Source organism: Periplaneta americana, chromosome 8, assembly GCF_040183065.1.
Source record: "Periplaneta americana isolate PAMFEO1 chromosome 8, P.americana_PAMFEO1_priV1, whole genome shotgun sequence".
NCBI lineage: Eukaryota > Metazoa > Arthropoda > Insecta > Blattodea > Blattidae > Periplaneta > Periplaneta americana.
This window is the reverse complement of record NC_091124.1, coordinates 74,055,977-74,070,122: the sequence shown is the minus strand read 5'-3', so window position 1 is coordinate 74,070,122 and position 14,146 is coordinate 74,055,977. Positions and strand designations below refer to the sequence as shown.

The 14,146-nt window shown below is 37.4% G+C and overlaps 1 protein-coding gene across 3 annotated transcripts in view; it reads right to left on the bottom strand.

Annotated features, from left to right (window-relative positions):
• Nucleotides 1-5,151: 5,151 nt before the first annotated feature.
• The window catches only part of LOC138704814 (somatostatin receptor type 2-like), a 175,015-nt gene continuing 166,020 nt past the window's right edge, over nt 5,152-14,146 (bottom strand). For all 3 annotated transcript variants that reach the window (XM_069833094.1, XM_069833095.1, XM_069833093.1), the window contains exons 3-5: nt 11,786-12,124; nt 7,385-7,741; nt 5,152-6,387 (exon numbers count right to left, since the gene is read on the bottom strand). In XM_069833094.1, coding sequence (XP_069689195.1) covers nt 5,902-6,387; nt 7,385-7,741; nt 11,786-12,124 — 1,182 coding nt within the window. In that variant the 3' untranslated portion in view covers nt 5,152-5,901. The remainder of the gene's footprint in view (nt 6,388-7,384; nt 7,742-11,785; nt 12,125-14,146) is intronic.

The window sequence follows — 14,146 nt, the reverse complement described above, 5'->3', positions numbered from 1 at the left end:
ATGTTAGTTGCTTGATAGGGGCAAGGTGAAAGAAAGGTATCATGGAATTTGTAAAAGCTAAGAAGACAGGAACATGGTCTCTTTATCTCTAAGGTGTGATCGACTGATAGTGACATGAAAAATTGATAATCGATGCGCAGGAAAGGAAGAGTGAGATCTCTACGTGATTTAATGTGTGTAATGTCGATCAAGAGTGACAGTATTAGAAAAAATATGTCCCACAATTACTGTTCATAGCAAAAATATAACAATACATGCAGAGATAAGAGGGAACGAATGTCACAACCTCCCCTCTAATTGCACATATATCTCCATAGCAGATAGACATAATATTCCAAAATTAGCTGTGATTAATAACCGTAACGATGAGAAATTAAAGTCTAAATAATAGATTACTGAACAATTGAGTATCCCCGCCTTGAATGCTTATAGCACTTATAGTGTTTAAGGCTGGTTCACAATAAACCGGGAACTAGAACCAGAACGAGAACGCGAAGCGGAGGACGTAAACGTGAAGATTTTTTGTTCACAATAAATTAAGAATGAAAACGACTATGGATATCAAAATATATGTCCGCAACGATATGTAAAGTCGATAATACGCATTCAGATGTTATTTGTGTATAATTAACCAATGGCGTTCTCTTATGAGTACAAAACAGCCAACACAAACACAGGTTAACCAACTTCAATATTTATGACATAAAATATTCAAGAATTTGATTTACGAGGTAATCTGGTCACATATAAATACGAAGCATAAAATGAAAGTGATTCTACTGAATTTCTGAGTTAGAAATTGTGGATGAAGAAGAAATTATGGAACGGCCTCCTTGCTACAAAACATACGACGACCAAATAGCTTTATGATAACAACAGAGTAAATCTAGTAGGCTATGATGGGAAACGAGAACGGCTTTAAAGGCTGGTTTACAATAAACGGGTAACGGAAACGACGAGAACGAGAATGAGAACGGAAATATTGTTAAAATACATGTTTTTAAATGTGGGCATCCACAATTAACTATTGTGAATGCTCACGTTTAAATACATTTATTTTTACATTATTTCCGTTCTCGTTTCAGTTCCCGGTTTATTGTGAACCAGCCTTAACTTTGCGAACTTTCACGTTCCCGTTGCCAGGCTCCGGCAAGTTTCTCGTTAATTGTGAATGCTCACATTTAAATACAGGTGAGTCGTATTTGTGTATTACAAAGTATTGCAAAGAATTCTATATTTCAATATAAGCAGATTTTATCAAACAAACATATAGCCGTGACGGCTTTGTTATCGAGATATGGCAACACTGTGGGACGCGCGAGTTGGCGTCACGACGAAGCTATTCATGCATCAATCGCTCATGTTTCTTTCATCTCTCTAGATTTAATACGAAAACAAAATCCATGTCACCAGTGTTTTCAGATTTTGTTTCGAGTTGTTTCTGAAATGTAGCTTGTTTCATGCTTTCACTTGAAAGATGATTGAAACATAAAACACACTGGGGTTTGTATTCTTTGTAAACTCTTTCACTAAAAAAAATCCATACTGAAGATGTTGCAACAGAATACTGACCGTATTTTATTTTTTACTACAACACCCCGAGAAGTGATTGAATTAAAAGGCGCAGTTTCTGAATGTGACTGATTAAAATCACTTTCGTCATCACCACGATGCCATTTGAGTCAACGATCCGTAACTATACCCGATTATTTTGTAATACTTAATTATTAAGACAAACCTTTGCTCATGAAATCTTGCAAATACTGTGAAACACAGTGCAAATAGGGCGCGTGCGTGCATACTAAATTGAGTTTGAAAGTATGCGAATAACGTTAAATTCAATAATAATCGAGTCTACCGCTGTGAAGCGCATTAGCATGCCTGACCGTGAAACGAGAGGCCCGGGTTCAAATCCTGTTTGGGACAAATTACCTGATTGAAGTTCTTCCGGAGTTTTTCCTCATTCCAATAAGAGCTAATGCTGAGTAAGTTTCGACTTCAGTTAACTTAACGATAAAACTGCTGTTAATATAAGCGGAGCGACCAACCAACGCAATGGTCAGCGCGACCGTAAATATTTAGTGTATTTATGATTCATTTTATTTGTTGTAAGTCCGCGAACATCACTTTGAGAATCAATGCTTAATACTGTCTGAGCGCCAGCTCTGAAACCGCGGCAGGAATGCGGCGTATAACCCAGTAAACTGTACTATACTTGCCGAGTCACGTCCCTCCGCTCCCCACTTCCTCATACGGTACGGTTTCAGAGCTGGCGCTCAGAAAGTATAACATTCATTATGTTAGACTAAAATACAGCAAACAAACACACACACAAATATAATATAACCTTATATTAAAATATAAGTTACACAAGTATGATTAAATTTATGAAAAATTGTCTTGACTTTCTTTTCATATACTGTATGTATAAGCATTTAAGGTAAGCGTTCACTACATCGTATAGCACTCATTGGACGAATCGCACGGATCGGAAAAAGACAATCTTTGCTGTAATTGTTATGTAACCGCGTTGACTACATCGTATCGCACACATCGCCTCTCGGCGAATCCGTCCACGTTTCTCGGATGAGCAACTTTTCCAATGCGTGCGATCATGGCCTCCTTTAATAAGTCAATTTTAATTGCTCAACTGTTACTATTATGTTGTGCCATGTTCAGTGTCGCGCCAAAATGACAGACGGAAAACTTATTTCGCTTGTAGAAAATTGCGAAGAATTATATAATTTGAGGCGTTCCCATTACAGTAATCAAGTCATTTCTTACATATATATCATGTAAGCAATATTTTTTTCGTTTCTTCCTCTTCAATTAAGACGCATGAAGCAATTACAAATTCTTATTCGCTAACAGTCATAATTAATAGACCTAACCTCAACTCCTCTGTTTTCAGCAATGTCAATATCGTACGACGTCATGTTTCAAACAGCTGATAGGGGAATCCGATGAGGCGATGAGATGGAGCCGTTACAATGAACTCACTGCACTTAAAATATCCGTTACGTGCGATTCGTACGAGGAATGCGATACGATGTAGTGAACGCTTATCTTTATACTTCATTTTGATCGCTGGAACAATGGAGTTGTTCAAAGAAAATATTTTATAGATCAGGAATATTTTTGACAAAGTGTAGACTTTATTGTAGTTCAAATGACAATTTATTTCTTATTTTCAATAAATATATCAATTGGATACATTGTACAACAAAAGGTGTCCAGGTTTTAAAAGAGGATAGTGATTCTTGGAGTATATGGGTAATTGAGACCAATCTGTTAGTGAAAACATTAAATACTGAGGGACAGCCAGACAAAGAATAAGATATAGGAGGCACCGGACGGGGAATGGCGGTCACACTAGTCACTTAAATACAACTAAACTCTCCTTACACATCAACACAAACAGAATTTTACATTAAGTTTTCAGTCACTTTCAAGTTTATCATTATTTTAAAATGTAATATTTTCTATTAGTGTGATGTTTTGTACAAAAATAGGTGATTACACATAAAACATTGGAAAATAACATTCATTCTGATTCAAGTTGATTCATATCATTCATGGCAGCTTTCCTTTAGCCCTAATTCTGATGTTCAGATTGCCTCAGAAGTGAGCTATTGTTACACAGCATGAAAGTGCGCAGACAACATGTCTGCTATGAACTGATAAGAGAAGATGACAATACCACAGTCATCTTCTCGTATTAGTTTGCTCTGTATTGAATGCGTACATCGAACGAAATATGAAAACAAGATTTAACGGGCTCAATTAAAAATCTTGTTAATCATATTTCATTTTTAGATTACAAATTTCCCTCAATAGTGGACGAAATATAGGTTTGAAGTGCCAACATTGGGACGAACACATAATTCATATCTACACGATTCAATGTTATTTACAATAATTTATGTTCGTCTTTGGATGATTTAAAGCAGTAACTTCAAAGTTCATCGAATATTGTCGCCATTCTTGTGCAAAAAATATTTCACCAATTTTAATAGGCCATATTTTATACTTCTAACCTCAAGGGCTGGATCCAATTAAGGAAACCACGCAAGAAAAAAAAAATAATATCTATAAAATGCAACCACTTGCAAGGACATTAACCACATGAGACTATGTGATAGTCATTTTAGATAGAATTCTCGCTGGTATTAATTAGTGGATTAGAAAACTTGCTGCTAGTATGCTGATATTGCTCCTTTGTGCATGCGGGAGACATAAAGAAGCAGTCAAACATTTGAGCCACTTGTGGAAATACCCTGTCGTATTCTCTTCTATACTTCCCTGATTTGCAGTCATAAAAATGTTCAAGCACTTTTCACTATATCTTGTTGCCCATAATATTTCTGGTCACGATATGATACATTTCTTTAGAATGGACAAAAGGCAATTCGAAAACTTCCTCATACAATTTATATCAATTTTCAAACAATTCTTGCATCCACTTAAAATAAAAGTATCATTTCTTTCTGCTTACCCAAATGATATGACGAACACACTATTTTTCTTCAGAGCTTTTCGACTTGTAGAATATATTTTATACATATACCGAAAACTTCAAGTATCTGAGCATTTGCATTAAGTGTGTCAGAATTATACATGACCTTGTTACCGTATTTATTACCCTGCAGTAACCATTTGACACAGAGTGTTTTTTCACACGATGTGGGTTGTTTACAACAACAAGATAGAATTTTTATAGTTCCATGACAGCTAAGAAGAGGAGACGCAATTCACACTTAACAGCTATCACTATACGCCAATCAAACCAATATCGTGTACAGAACATGAATTAATCTAATATTTCGTAATGCTACAGTTTAAGGAATGGTAGTAACCTACTGATACATCCAAACCTACAAAGGAAAACTGTGACTTAAATGCAAGCCACTTCACTAAAAATGCAGATGTTGCAATGCAAAATGTAATATCTGCACCAAAGTTTGAAGTATTTATTGGAATGTGGAGCAAGAAACATGGAAGATGTTCATTGAAGATGGACAGTTTTTGTTTGAATTTCAGTGCAATTATAGATCATGTTCAAATTTCTGCTTTTGTTGCAATAATGATTGTTATCCCACTGAAATTTGGTTTTTATCACTAATTTATATTTTGTAAGGCAAGTTCCCCCTACAGGTAAAATTTCAAATACAAAATGAAGCTGTAAGTGCCACAGTCTTCTCTTACACTCCAATATTTTGAACCTTACATGAAAAAATTTCCCATATCTCAAAACAGATGATGTTTGGTAAACGATTCAATACCAGACGAGTTTTAAGTTAAAAAAAAACAACTTTGTGAATGACTTTGTATGGAAAGAAACAGAAAGTTTCTAAATAAATCTAAGTTTCATGAATCGCGACGGATGTTGAACATATAAGAAGATGCGTATTTGGTTGTTCTTCCGGAATAATTACAATTTATTTTAGTTTGAATGTTTCCTGCTATATTTCTGGTGAAGTAATAATTTAAGTCTTATTTCAGATTTTACTAGCATGTAAAGTAATTATAAGATTTTAGTTCACAGAATTTATTTCTGCTTTTTAAAAATTTGTAGCGGAAACAAAATGTTGTTATAAATTCATTCACAGTACTGATACCCTGATGATAAGTTAAATTGATATGGATTTCTATCGCTTAGAAGTTAAAGTTGGCGTCATTTCATACGAAATAAAATATATCCACACTTGAACTCTTCTCCGTCAATTACTTCTGCACGAGTTTTTCAGTACAAATCCCAATTTGAAAGGAGTTCTCATGTCTCTGACACTTTTTGAGCACAGTTTTTTTGAACCCATATTCCTCCTTCCGCTCTCAGTCACAAGTTATTTCCGTCGCCGATAACTGGGAGGTGGAGGAGGAAGCTGAGGGCCCTAGTGCCTCCTATACTTGCGTGGGTTGCTGTCCATTCTTCAGCACCGTCTCCCTGCAGACAGAATCCTTGCTGGCCGGGTCTTTGGTGTCGCTGCTGACCGTGATGTTGGACCTCGAAGTCATGGTGATCGCGGTGGTCGAGGGATCCGCTCTGCTGACCAGAGGCCCCCGCTCACCATCCTCGTCGCCGGATGTGCCGCTCTTCGCGCCGCCGCCCCCTTGGCCGCCCAGGGGCAGCTTGAGCCTCTCTGATCCGGCCTGGCGGTGATGGCGTCGTGGGAACACGCTGTTCTCCATGTGGAGTGTGGCGTTGACGTCCTTGCCAGCCGCGCACGTGCAGGCCTTGAGGAAGCTCTTCTTGAAGTTGTCGCTCAGGAAGGCGTACAAGATCGGGTTCATGGCCGAGTTCGAATAGCTCAGGAAGCCCGCTAACAGGAATATCGTGAAACTGATGATCGGCTGGCAAACGTTCGGAGGGGTGAAGATCAGTGCCACCTGTTTGAAAATAAAAGAAAACTTCTTCAGTTTACCAATGCAGAATTGTTTATCTCGACAAAGTTAAATTATGTCTTACTTAAGGAACTTTTTCTAAAAACAAAATGTTGAAGATAGGCAACAGCTATTTTGTAGTTCATGAACAGATAACTTGACTTTATATTGAAACAACAGTTTTTCTTATTTCCTTATTGACAATGAAAAATATATATTTTTTCCATTCGTATATTTTGTCAACGATTTTCAGTACATTACCCCATCTAACATCGCCAAAATTTAACAAATTTCAAGAACATTGTTTCTATGTGTGTAAAACATCCAAATAAACAATTAATTCCAGCTTTATAGATTAAATAGAAACTGAGAAAAGGCCCTTTTTAATGGAAAAACTAAATTCACGGAAAATAATTGTTAAAATAAGACTTATACATATTACACCCCGCCGCGCCGTCTCATCAGAAAAACATGAAGTTAACATGGGTATAATTTTACTATAGTAATATGCGATATACAATTTCAAAGAGGAACAATGAAAGAATAAATTGAAAAAATAAGAATAAGAAACTATTCTTATAATTATCCATTCAAAATCTGTAAATGTTTTAAGAATGAGTGTTAAAATTAAAACTTTTACGCCAGTTTTCAGAAAATCGAAATATTAAAATGGATACAGTTTGAATAGGAGTGTTCTTTGAAGAACTTATTCATTTCCTTACTATATGAGGGTATCAATGCAAACTCGCCTTATCCAGGTAAAGTAATTTGTCAGAAAACAGGAAAAACTGTTATGGATATGGACAGTTTTGCATTTTATAGTAGTTTTCTGAGCTCTATGGAAAAGGAATTGGACAAGATTTGCACAAACCGACTATATCAGTAGATAGAGAGCTGCAAGAAGTACAACATTCCATATGTAACTCATTTTTTTTTTTAATTTTGGATAAGGCAAGTTTTGCAGTTGATAGCCTCATATCTCTGAAGGTAATAGAGTAGTGACCTGAGTAATCCAGTAAGGAAGCCAGCAGAGGACGTAGACGGCTATGACCGTAAGGACAAGCTTGGTGACCTTCCGGTGGGATTTTTTCTTCTCTTTTGACTTGTTCTTGGGCCCCACCGTCTTCAACTTGCGGATAACCAGGAAGTAGAAGACGAAGATGAGCATCAGGGGGATAGCGAAGCCCAGGATGAAGGAGTACAGAGTGAAGGCGGCCTGCCCGCTGATATGTTCGCTTTCTGGCCACAAGATGTTGCAGGACGTGGACGTCTGCTCCTGCTCGCTGTCCATGGTGCTGGCGTACATGAAGATGGGCACCATCAGCAGCGCACTGGCCGTCCACGCCGTCAGACTCACCACCTGCGCACAGAAATAATACATTCACTAGTTCGTGATGTTTCTAATTTGATTACAGCAGTACGGAATAAGGAAGAAATGTCGGACAGCAATATTATGTTCGATACACAAAAACTGTAGTAATTTAAACCGCAAAGACTACAGAGACATTCAATTATTATAGTCCTGTCGCTCTAATTTCCGGCAGCCAATCATGTTGCAGGTCGGCTACATTTAAACGTGTGCGTCTTGTGATTCGCTAATGAAGATGTTAAGCATTTCCTAAGGCTGGATAAATACTTATATATAATCGCCCGCCATTTTGGCTCTTTCGTTGGCGTTCGCAAAAAGCACACGAGGACGTTATTTGCCGCTCAGTTATTTGCTGAATTACAGTGCGTTTGATTTATTATCATAGGAGCTATGACATGATAATGTTTAACGTTGTGGCAAAATAGATCCTTCGTCTGGTAGCTCGGCAACGAAAGACCAAAAATGGCGAACGATACTACCTACTTAGACTTTATAGAGCCTTGACTTCCTTAGACGTAAGCAAAGAGAAGGAGTCATGCCGGGAATAACAGCGTCCCGACTATAACTATTATGCGTATAAAAGTGTACACTGATGACATACTTGGAGATTACCAGTGTGGTTTTAGAAACGACTGAGGAACAACAGATCATAGAAATACATTACATACTCCCTAGAAGCTGTTCAGAATCTTTATATGAAACGAGTCAAAGTCAGGATAGGAAAATAAATGTTAGAAAGAAGTAAATTAGGAAGAGGAGTACGACAAGGATGCCGTCTATGACTACCATGTTCAACATCTACTTGGAGATTTAATGAAGAACTATTTTCAGAACATGGCAGGGGTGATAGTAGGAGGAAGAAGACTCAAATGTATAAGATTTGCAGCTGATATGACGTTCTTAGCAGGAGAGGAAATTACACGAAGGGATATATACTGGTGTTAAATGACAGCTGTGAGCAGTATTGGATGAAGATAAATGCAAACAAGAAGCAGGCCATGGTTATCGAAAGAAAAATTAAGAAGGTAAACGCGAAAATTCGTGATGAGACAATGAACAATTGGATAGCTTCAAATACTTGGGGTGTATTATAAGCAGTAACATGAGCTGCTGCCAGAAAGTCAAAAGAGAATAGCAATAACAAAGAAAGCTTTTAATGGAAAAAGGAGGATCTTCTACGGACCTCTGGAAGAAAGAACTAAGAAAGATACTAGTGTAGTGCTTTGTGTGGAGTAAGGTACTGTATGGGGTAGAAATATGGACATTACGGCTAAGAGAAAAGCGACTACAAGCATTTGAAATGTGGGTATGGAGCGTGTGAAATGGACATACAGAATAAGAAATGCTGTGCAAGAAAGAGTGCGTGAAGAAAGAATGATGCTGAAACTGATCAGAAAGAGAAAAAGGAATTGGCTTGGTCACTGGCTAAGAAGAAACTGCCCAATCAATGATGCACTGGAAAGAATGGTGAACGGGAGAAAATTTCGGGGCAAAAGGAAATATCAAATGTAGACGACATTAAGATCGTGTGCGGAGACTAAAAGGAAGACAGAAAGCAGGAAAAATTGGAGAAATCTGGGTTTGCAGTGAAAGACATGCCCTAGGGCAGAAAAGTATGAATGAATGAATGAATGAATGAATGAAGTCCCTATTTGAAATTGAATTAATACAAATATAATATTAAGATGTCAGTATGTTTATTTTTAAGTTTTGTGCAGCCAGTTACTAATCTGAGGAATCTCATTTCTGCTGCTTGTATTCCGGACGTATGTCTTCCCGTTAGTATTCAGGTTTCTGATCCGTATGTAAGAGTTGGTATTTCCTTAGATTTATAAAGCTTTATTAAGATTATAGTCTTTCCTTGCTTTATATTTAAGTCAGCATTGTAATATAATGTAATATCCCTGTTATGTGGTGTTATATTTTGACTATTTATGTCATCTTAATTTTGGTACGAGATATTATGTGATCTGCGATACTTGGTCTATAATTTCGATATCCAGAGTCATTTTCGAACTAAATGGTTATGTTTGTGTCTTTGAAGTGCACCGTTTTTGTTTTTGTGGTGGATATTTTCATTTTAAATTCTTTATTAACAAATCTCAGGCAACACGACATTCTTTGCAAGTCATCTTCGTTTGTTGTCTGCAAACATCATGGCCTTAATAAAATTATTGTTCCTGCTACATTAATTCCTCCTTCCACTTTGATTTTCCAAACTCTGACTACTTCATTTATATACAAATTAAAAAAGCGCTTAATAAAGAACAACTTTGTCTTACACCACCATAAATTGCTGTCGGCTTTCTTTTATTATTTTCTTTAAATTTGTTTTTCCATACATATTTTTCATAACGTCAATTAACATAATGGTATGCCTCTGTTTTTAAAAATATTCCATAATATATGAATTGATACTTTCTCAAATGCTTTTAAGTAGTCTGTAAATAAAAGAGTTTTTCTAAATTTTATTTTGTGCTCTTCGATATAGAAACAATTAGAACTGAACGTGAAGGAAACATCAAGTGAATATTAGACTCTTGTCCTAAATTAATTTAACAATTTAAAAGAATTTGTCGCACATGTAGCCTATCTCGATTCAAATACAATTTCTAGGGCCGACTTTAACCCTTCATCCTGCTCTGTAACTCCCCCTTTTACCCCCATCTTCATATTGCTCTGTTGCTTCCTGCCGGAACAGCAAAGGTTTCTGCCCGCTCGCCCGCTTTCAGAGTGCTTCCGTTCGAAGATCTCTGTTTACGTATGTCTGCTCAACTTTATTGTTTTACATCACCTGTGTAAGATTATGAGGAAATGTGTGTATTTATATTGTATTATTTATTTAAGAGAATTTTCGGCTAGCTATGGGAGATGACTACTTGACTAAACACTTGCACCCCATTGGTATTCTACAAAGCCCCAAATGTACACTCTGCAATCAGGATACCATTATGGACACCATCTACCTCAACAGTTGCTCGTCTCTGTCGAGTACCACTCTCTCGGATAAATACTGGGAGGCAAGAGGAAAAGATGAAATTTGTTTAATTGAGGATTTTTTCAAAAAGAACCATAGTCCAAAAATGCAAATTTGAGCTATTAAGCTTGCGGGGAGCGTATTGTAGCGGCCATATACTGGGTGTTCATTTCAAAGTGTGTCATGACGTTAATGTTGGTGAGTCAGCGATTTGAAGCGAGTTTCAGCTTTTATGTCAGAGAAGTTGCCTATTAATCAAGGCGTTCAATCTGAACTTGAGATCGTGTACTGTATAACTTGAACGTCGTAGCAACAGGTGGCGGCCTGTACGGTCTGTGTTCTATCATAACCTCTTTCAACTGTGTTTTGCGCGGGCAAGTCGTACTCAGGGTATTTATTATCATCGGTTGCGTACGGCAACATTCCACAACACAAATCCAATGCTCCGTGTCCATGTTGACCGTCGAAGTTAATGTCAACAAATACTATACGTAAGTAATCGTCTTAACCCTCTCCCCATATCCCGACAGTAAGAAAAATCTCACCTCAGTACGTGTTTCCAAACAGTTCACATTCCTGCCACTACCGGCGTTACGGTACGTATCGGTAAGTACTCTTCTGAATGAACGCCGTACTTGCCAGGCAACTTCTCTGTCACATAAGTAATACGCCTCTGCGGAAATGTAGGAAGATTGAATTCTCTAGGCTCATCGGCTAGCCACATGACGACATACAGCGAGCCATGACACACTTCGAATTGAACACGTAGTACTTCTACTGAAGTAGTTGTTAGAGAGAGAGAGAGAGAGAGAGAGAAAACATTATAGGCCTATATTATACAAGTGAAAATTTTCAGTGGTTTTCATAAAACAACCATAGTCCAAATACTTTTATTGTGAAAACAGTTATTGTCCAGCTAAGACAGTACTGCTTCCTACGTACTGAGGTTTCTGGTTCATTAGGGATAGTTGAGGGAAAAAATCAGCCTCGTTTATACCTCTGATACTTACTGTACATGTCCAGGAACCCACACAACCAATGTTTTTTTTATGTATTACCTTGCTGATGAAAGGTGTTCTGATCTTGGGTGAAGATATAGGATGGCACACTGCGATGTAGCGATCAGCGCTCATGATGGTGAGGAATATTGAGCTGGTGAACTGGTTGATGCTGGTGGTGGTCATGTAGGCCTTGCACATGATGTTGCCGAACGGCCATGACTGCCGACTCATCGTGGTGAGCAGGAACGGGATACCGATCAGAAAGCACTCGTCGGCGACAGCCAGGTTCACGATGTACATGTTGGTTACAGTCTGCATCTTGGAGAAACGCACCACCACGTAGATCACGAGCGTGTTGCCTAGCAACCCCACCAGACACACCACGCTGTACAGCACCTGTAGGGTCACAAGAACTCTCTGACAGTAAAAACTAGATAGATAGATCGATGGATGGATGGATGGATGGATAGATAGATAGATAGATAGATAGATAGATAGATAGATAGATAGATTATTATTTATTTATTTTTTTTATTGAACAACATGCTCCATTACAGAGTAATACTACATGTTTTAGATTTTCCGTTTCCTACGATAAATATACATTTGGATACATTGATATTACCTAAGGAAGATAGAGAATTAATACAAATACATATATATGGCTTAACCTAAATAAAAAGAAAAGAAAGTATATATACATGTTTGGAATATATTGCAATTGGATTTTTTTTAACAAATTGATAATTGCATAAAAATTGAATGATAAATGTGTGTATCCTAGTTATAAATGCATTGCTACAATTGTTCAAAATCTATTGAATTTATAAAGGCAATGAATGGTTGAAGATGAAATTTTATAAGTTGATATTTGTTAGGTGGCCAACTTGCTGTCTTCGAGATGCTGTTTCTTAGAATTCCCCTTTGTTTTCTTAATATTGTGCAATCATACAGCAAGTGATCTACAGTCTGACCTCCACTATTACACGGACATGTTGCAATCTCCAGTAACTTGAATCGATGGAGGTAGGCTCTAGTCATCCCGTGTCCTGTCACCATTGACGTGAAGATGCCTGTAATATTTAATTCCATCTTAAGCCGCTCTTTTACATTAGGAAAGTAGGATTTTATTATCGCTGCCTTTGTGGTGTCGTCCCATTCTTTCTGCCATTTTAGTTTTCCTTCTTCCTCTATTTCAGTTTGAATGATACTTTTTGGTATTTTATCATAACATACTGCTGCATCCTTGTTTCGTGCCGCTGCCTTCGCTAGTCGATCCGCAAGTTCATTACCGTATGTTCCGACGTGGGCCTTGATCCAGAAGAATTCTATCGTCCAGTTTACTTTCTCCAAAATTAAGACTTTCTTCCTGATTTCTTCTATAAGATATTTGTGGTTGTGATTGTTCTTTAAGGAGTCTATTGTTATTCTGCTGTCTGTGAGAATTGCTGCTGTGCGTGGTCTGTTGTCCCTGATGTCAATTGTTTCTATTGCTTCCAGTGCTTTAATGATTGCTACCTGCTCGGCTTGATTGTTGGAACATCTGTAATTTAGTTTGAATTTTAATTGGTTGGTGAGTTCATTTCTGACGAAGATGGCGATACCTGCTCCAACTCCATACTCACTCTTACTCCCATCCGTGAATATTTGAAGGGTGTAGTCCATATCTTCTGATCCCTCGTTGATCTTGACAGCGTCTGCTGGGTGAGGCCAGTTTCTGATTTCCACTTCTCGGTCTATGGTGTAAGTTTGGTTTTTTACTCTTCCTTTCATTATGTTGTATAATTTAAGTGCCTCCTCAATTTTTATGGTAATGGGAGTTATTCCTGACAGCATACACAGAGCTTCGGTAGATGTTGTGCGAAAGGCTTTTGATATCCTTATGTTGATTAGTCTTTGTACTCTAGTATATTTCGCTTTATTAGAATCGTACTTCATAGCTTCAGCCCATACTGGTGCTCCATATAGCAAGAGAGGTAGTATGGCTCCCTTATATATCGTCATCAGAGCTTTATGTTGAAGTCCCCAAGTTATTTTGGCTGATCTGGATAAAGTATGGATTAATTTAGCACATCTTTCAACTGCGTAGTTTACATGTTCACTGAATTTAAACTTGTCATCGAGGATTATTCCTAGATATTTCATCTTCGTGATTTGTTCCAGCCGTTTGTTATTTAGGTAGATGTTGATTTCTTTTTTTTCTTTTCGTTTCCTTCTCGATATTAACATTACCTTAGATTTCTCTTCATTGAAGATTATCTTTGTTCTTTCAGCCCATGTAGCTATTTTTTTGATTTCCATATTCGTGTAATTTTCTGCTTCAACTACATTGTCTGCCTTGATTATTAATATTAAATCGTCTGCAAACGCTACCGCTTTTGTTCGTTTCATGAAGTTAAGGTTCAGTAAGGAATTATA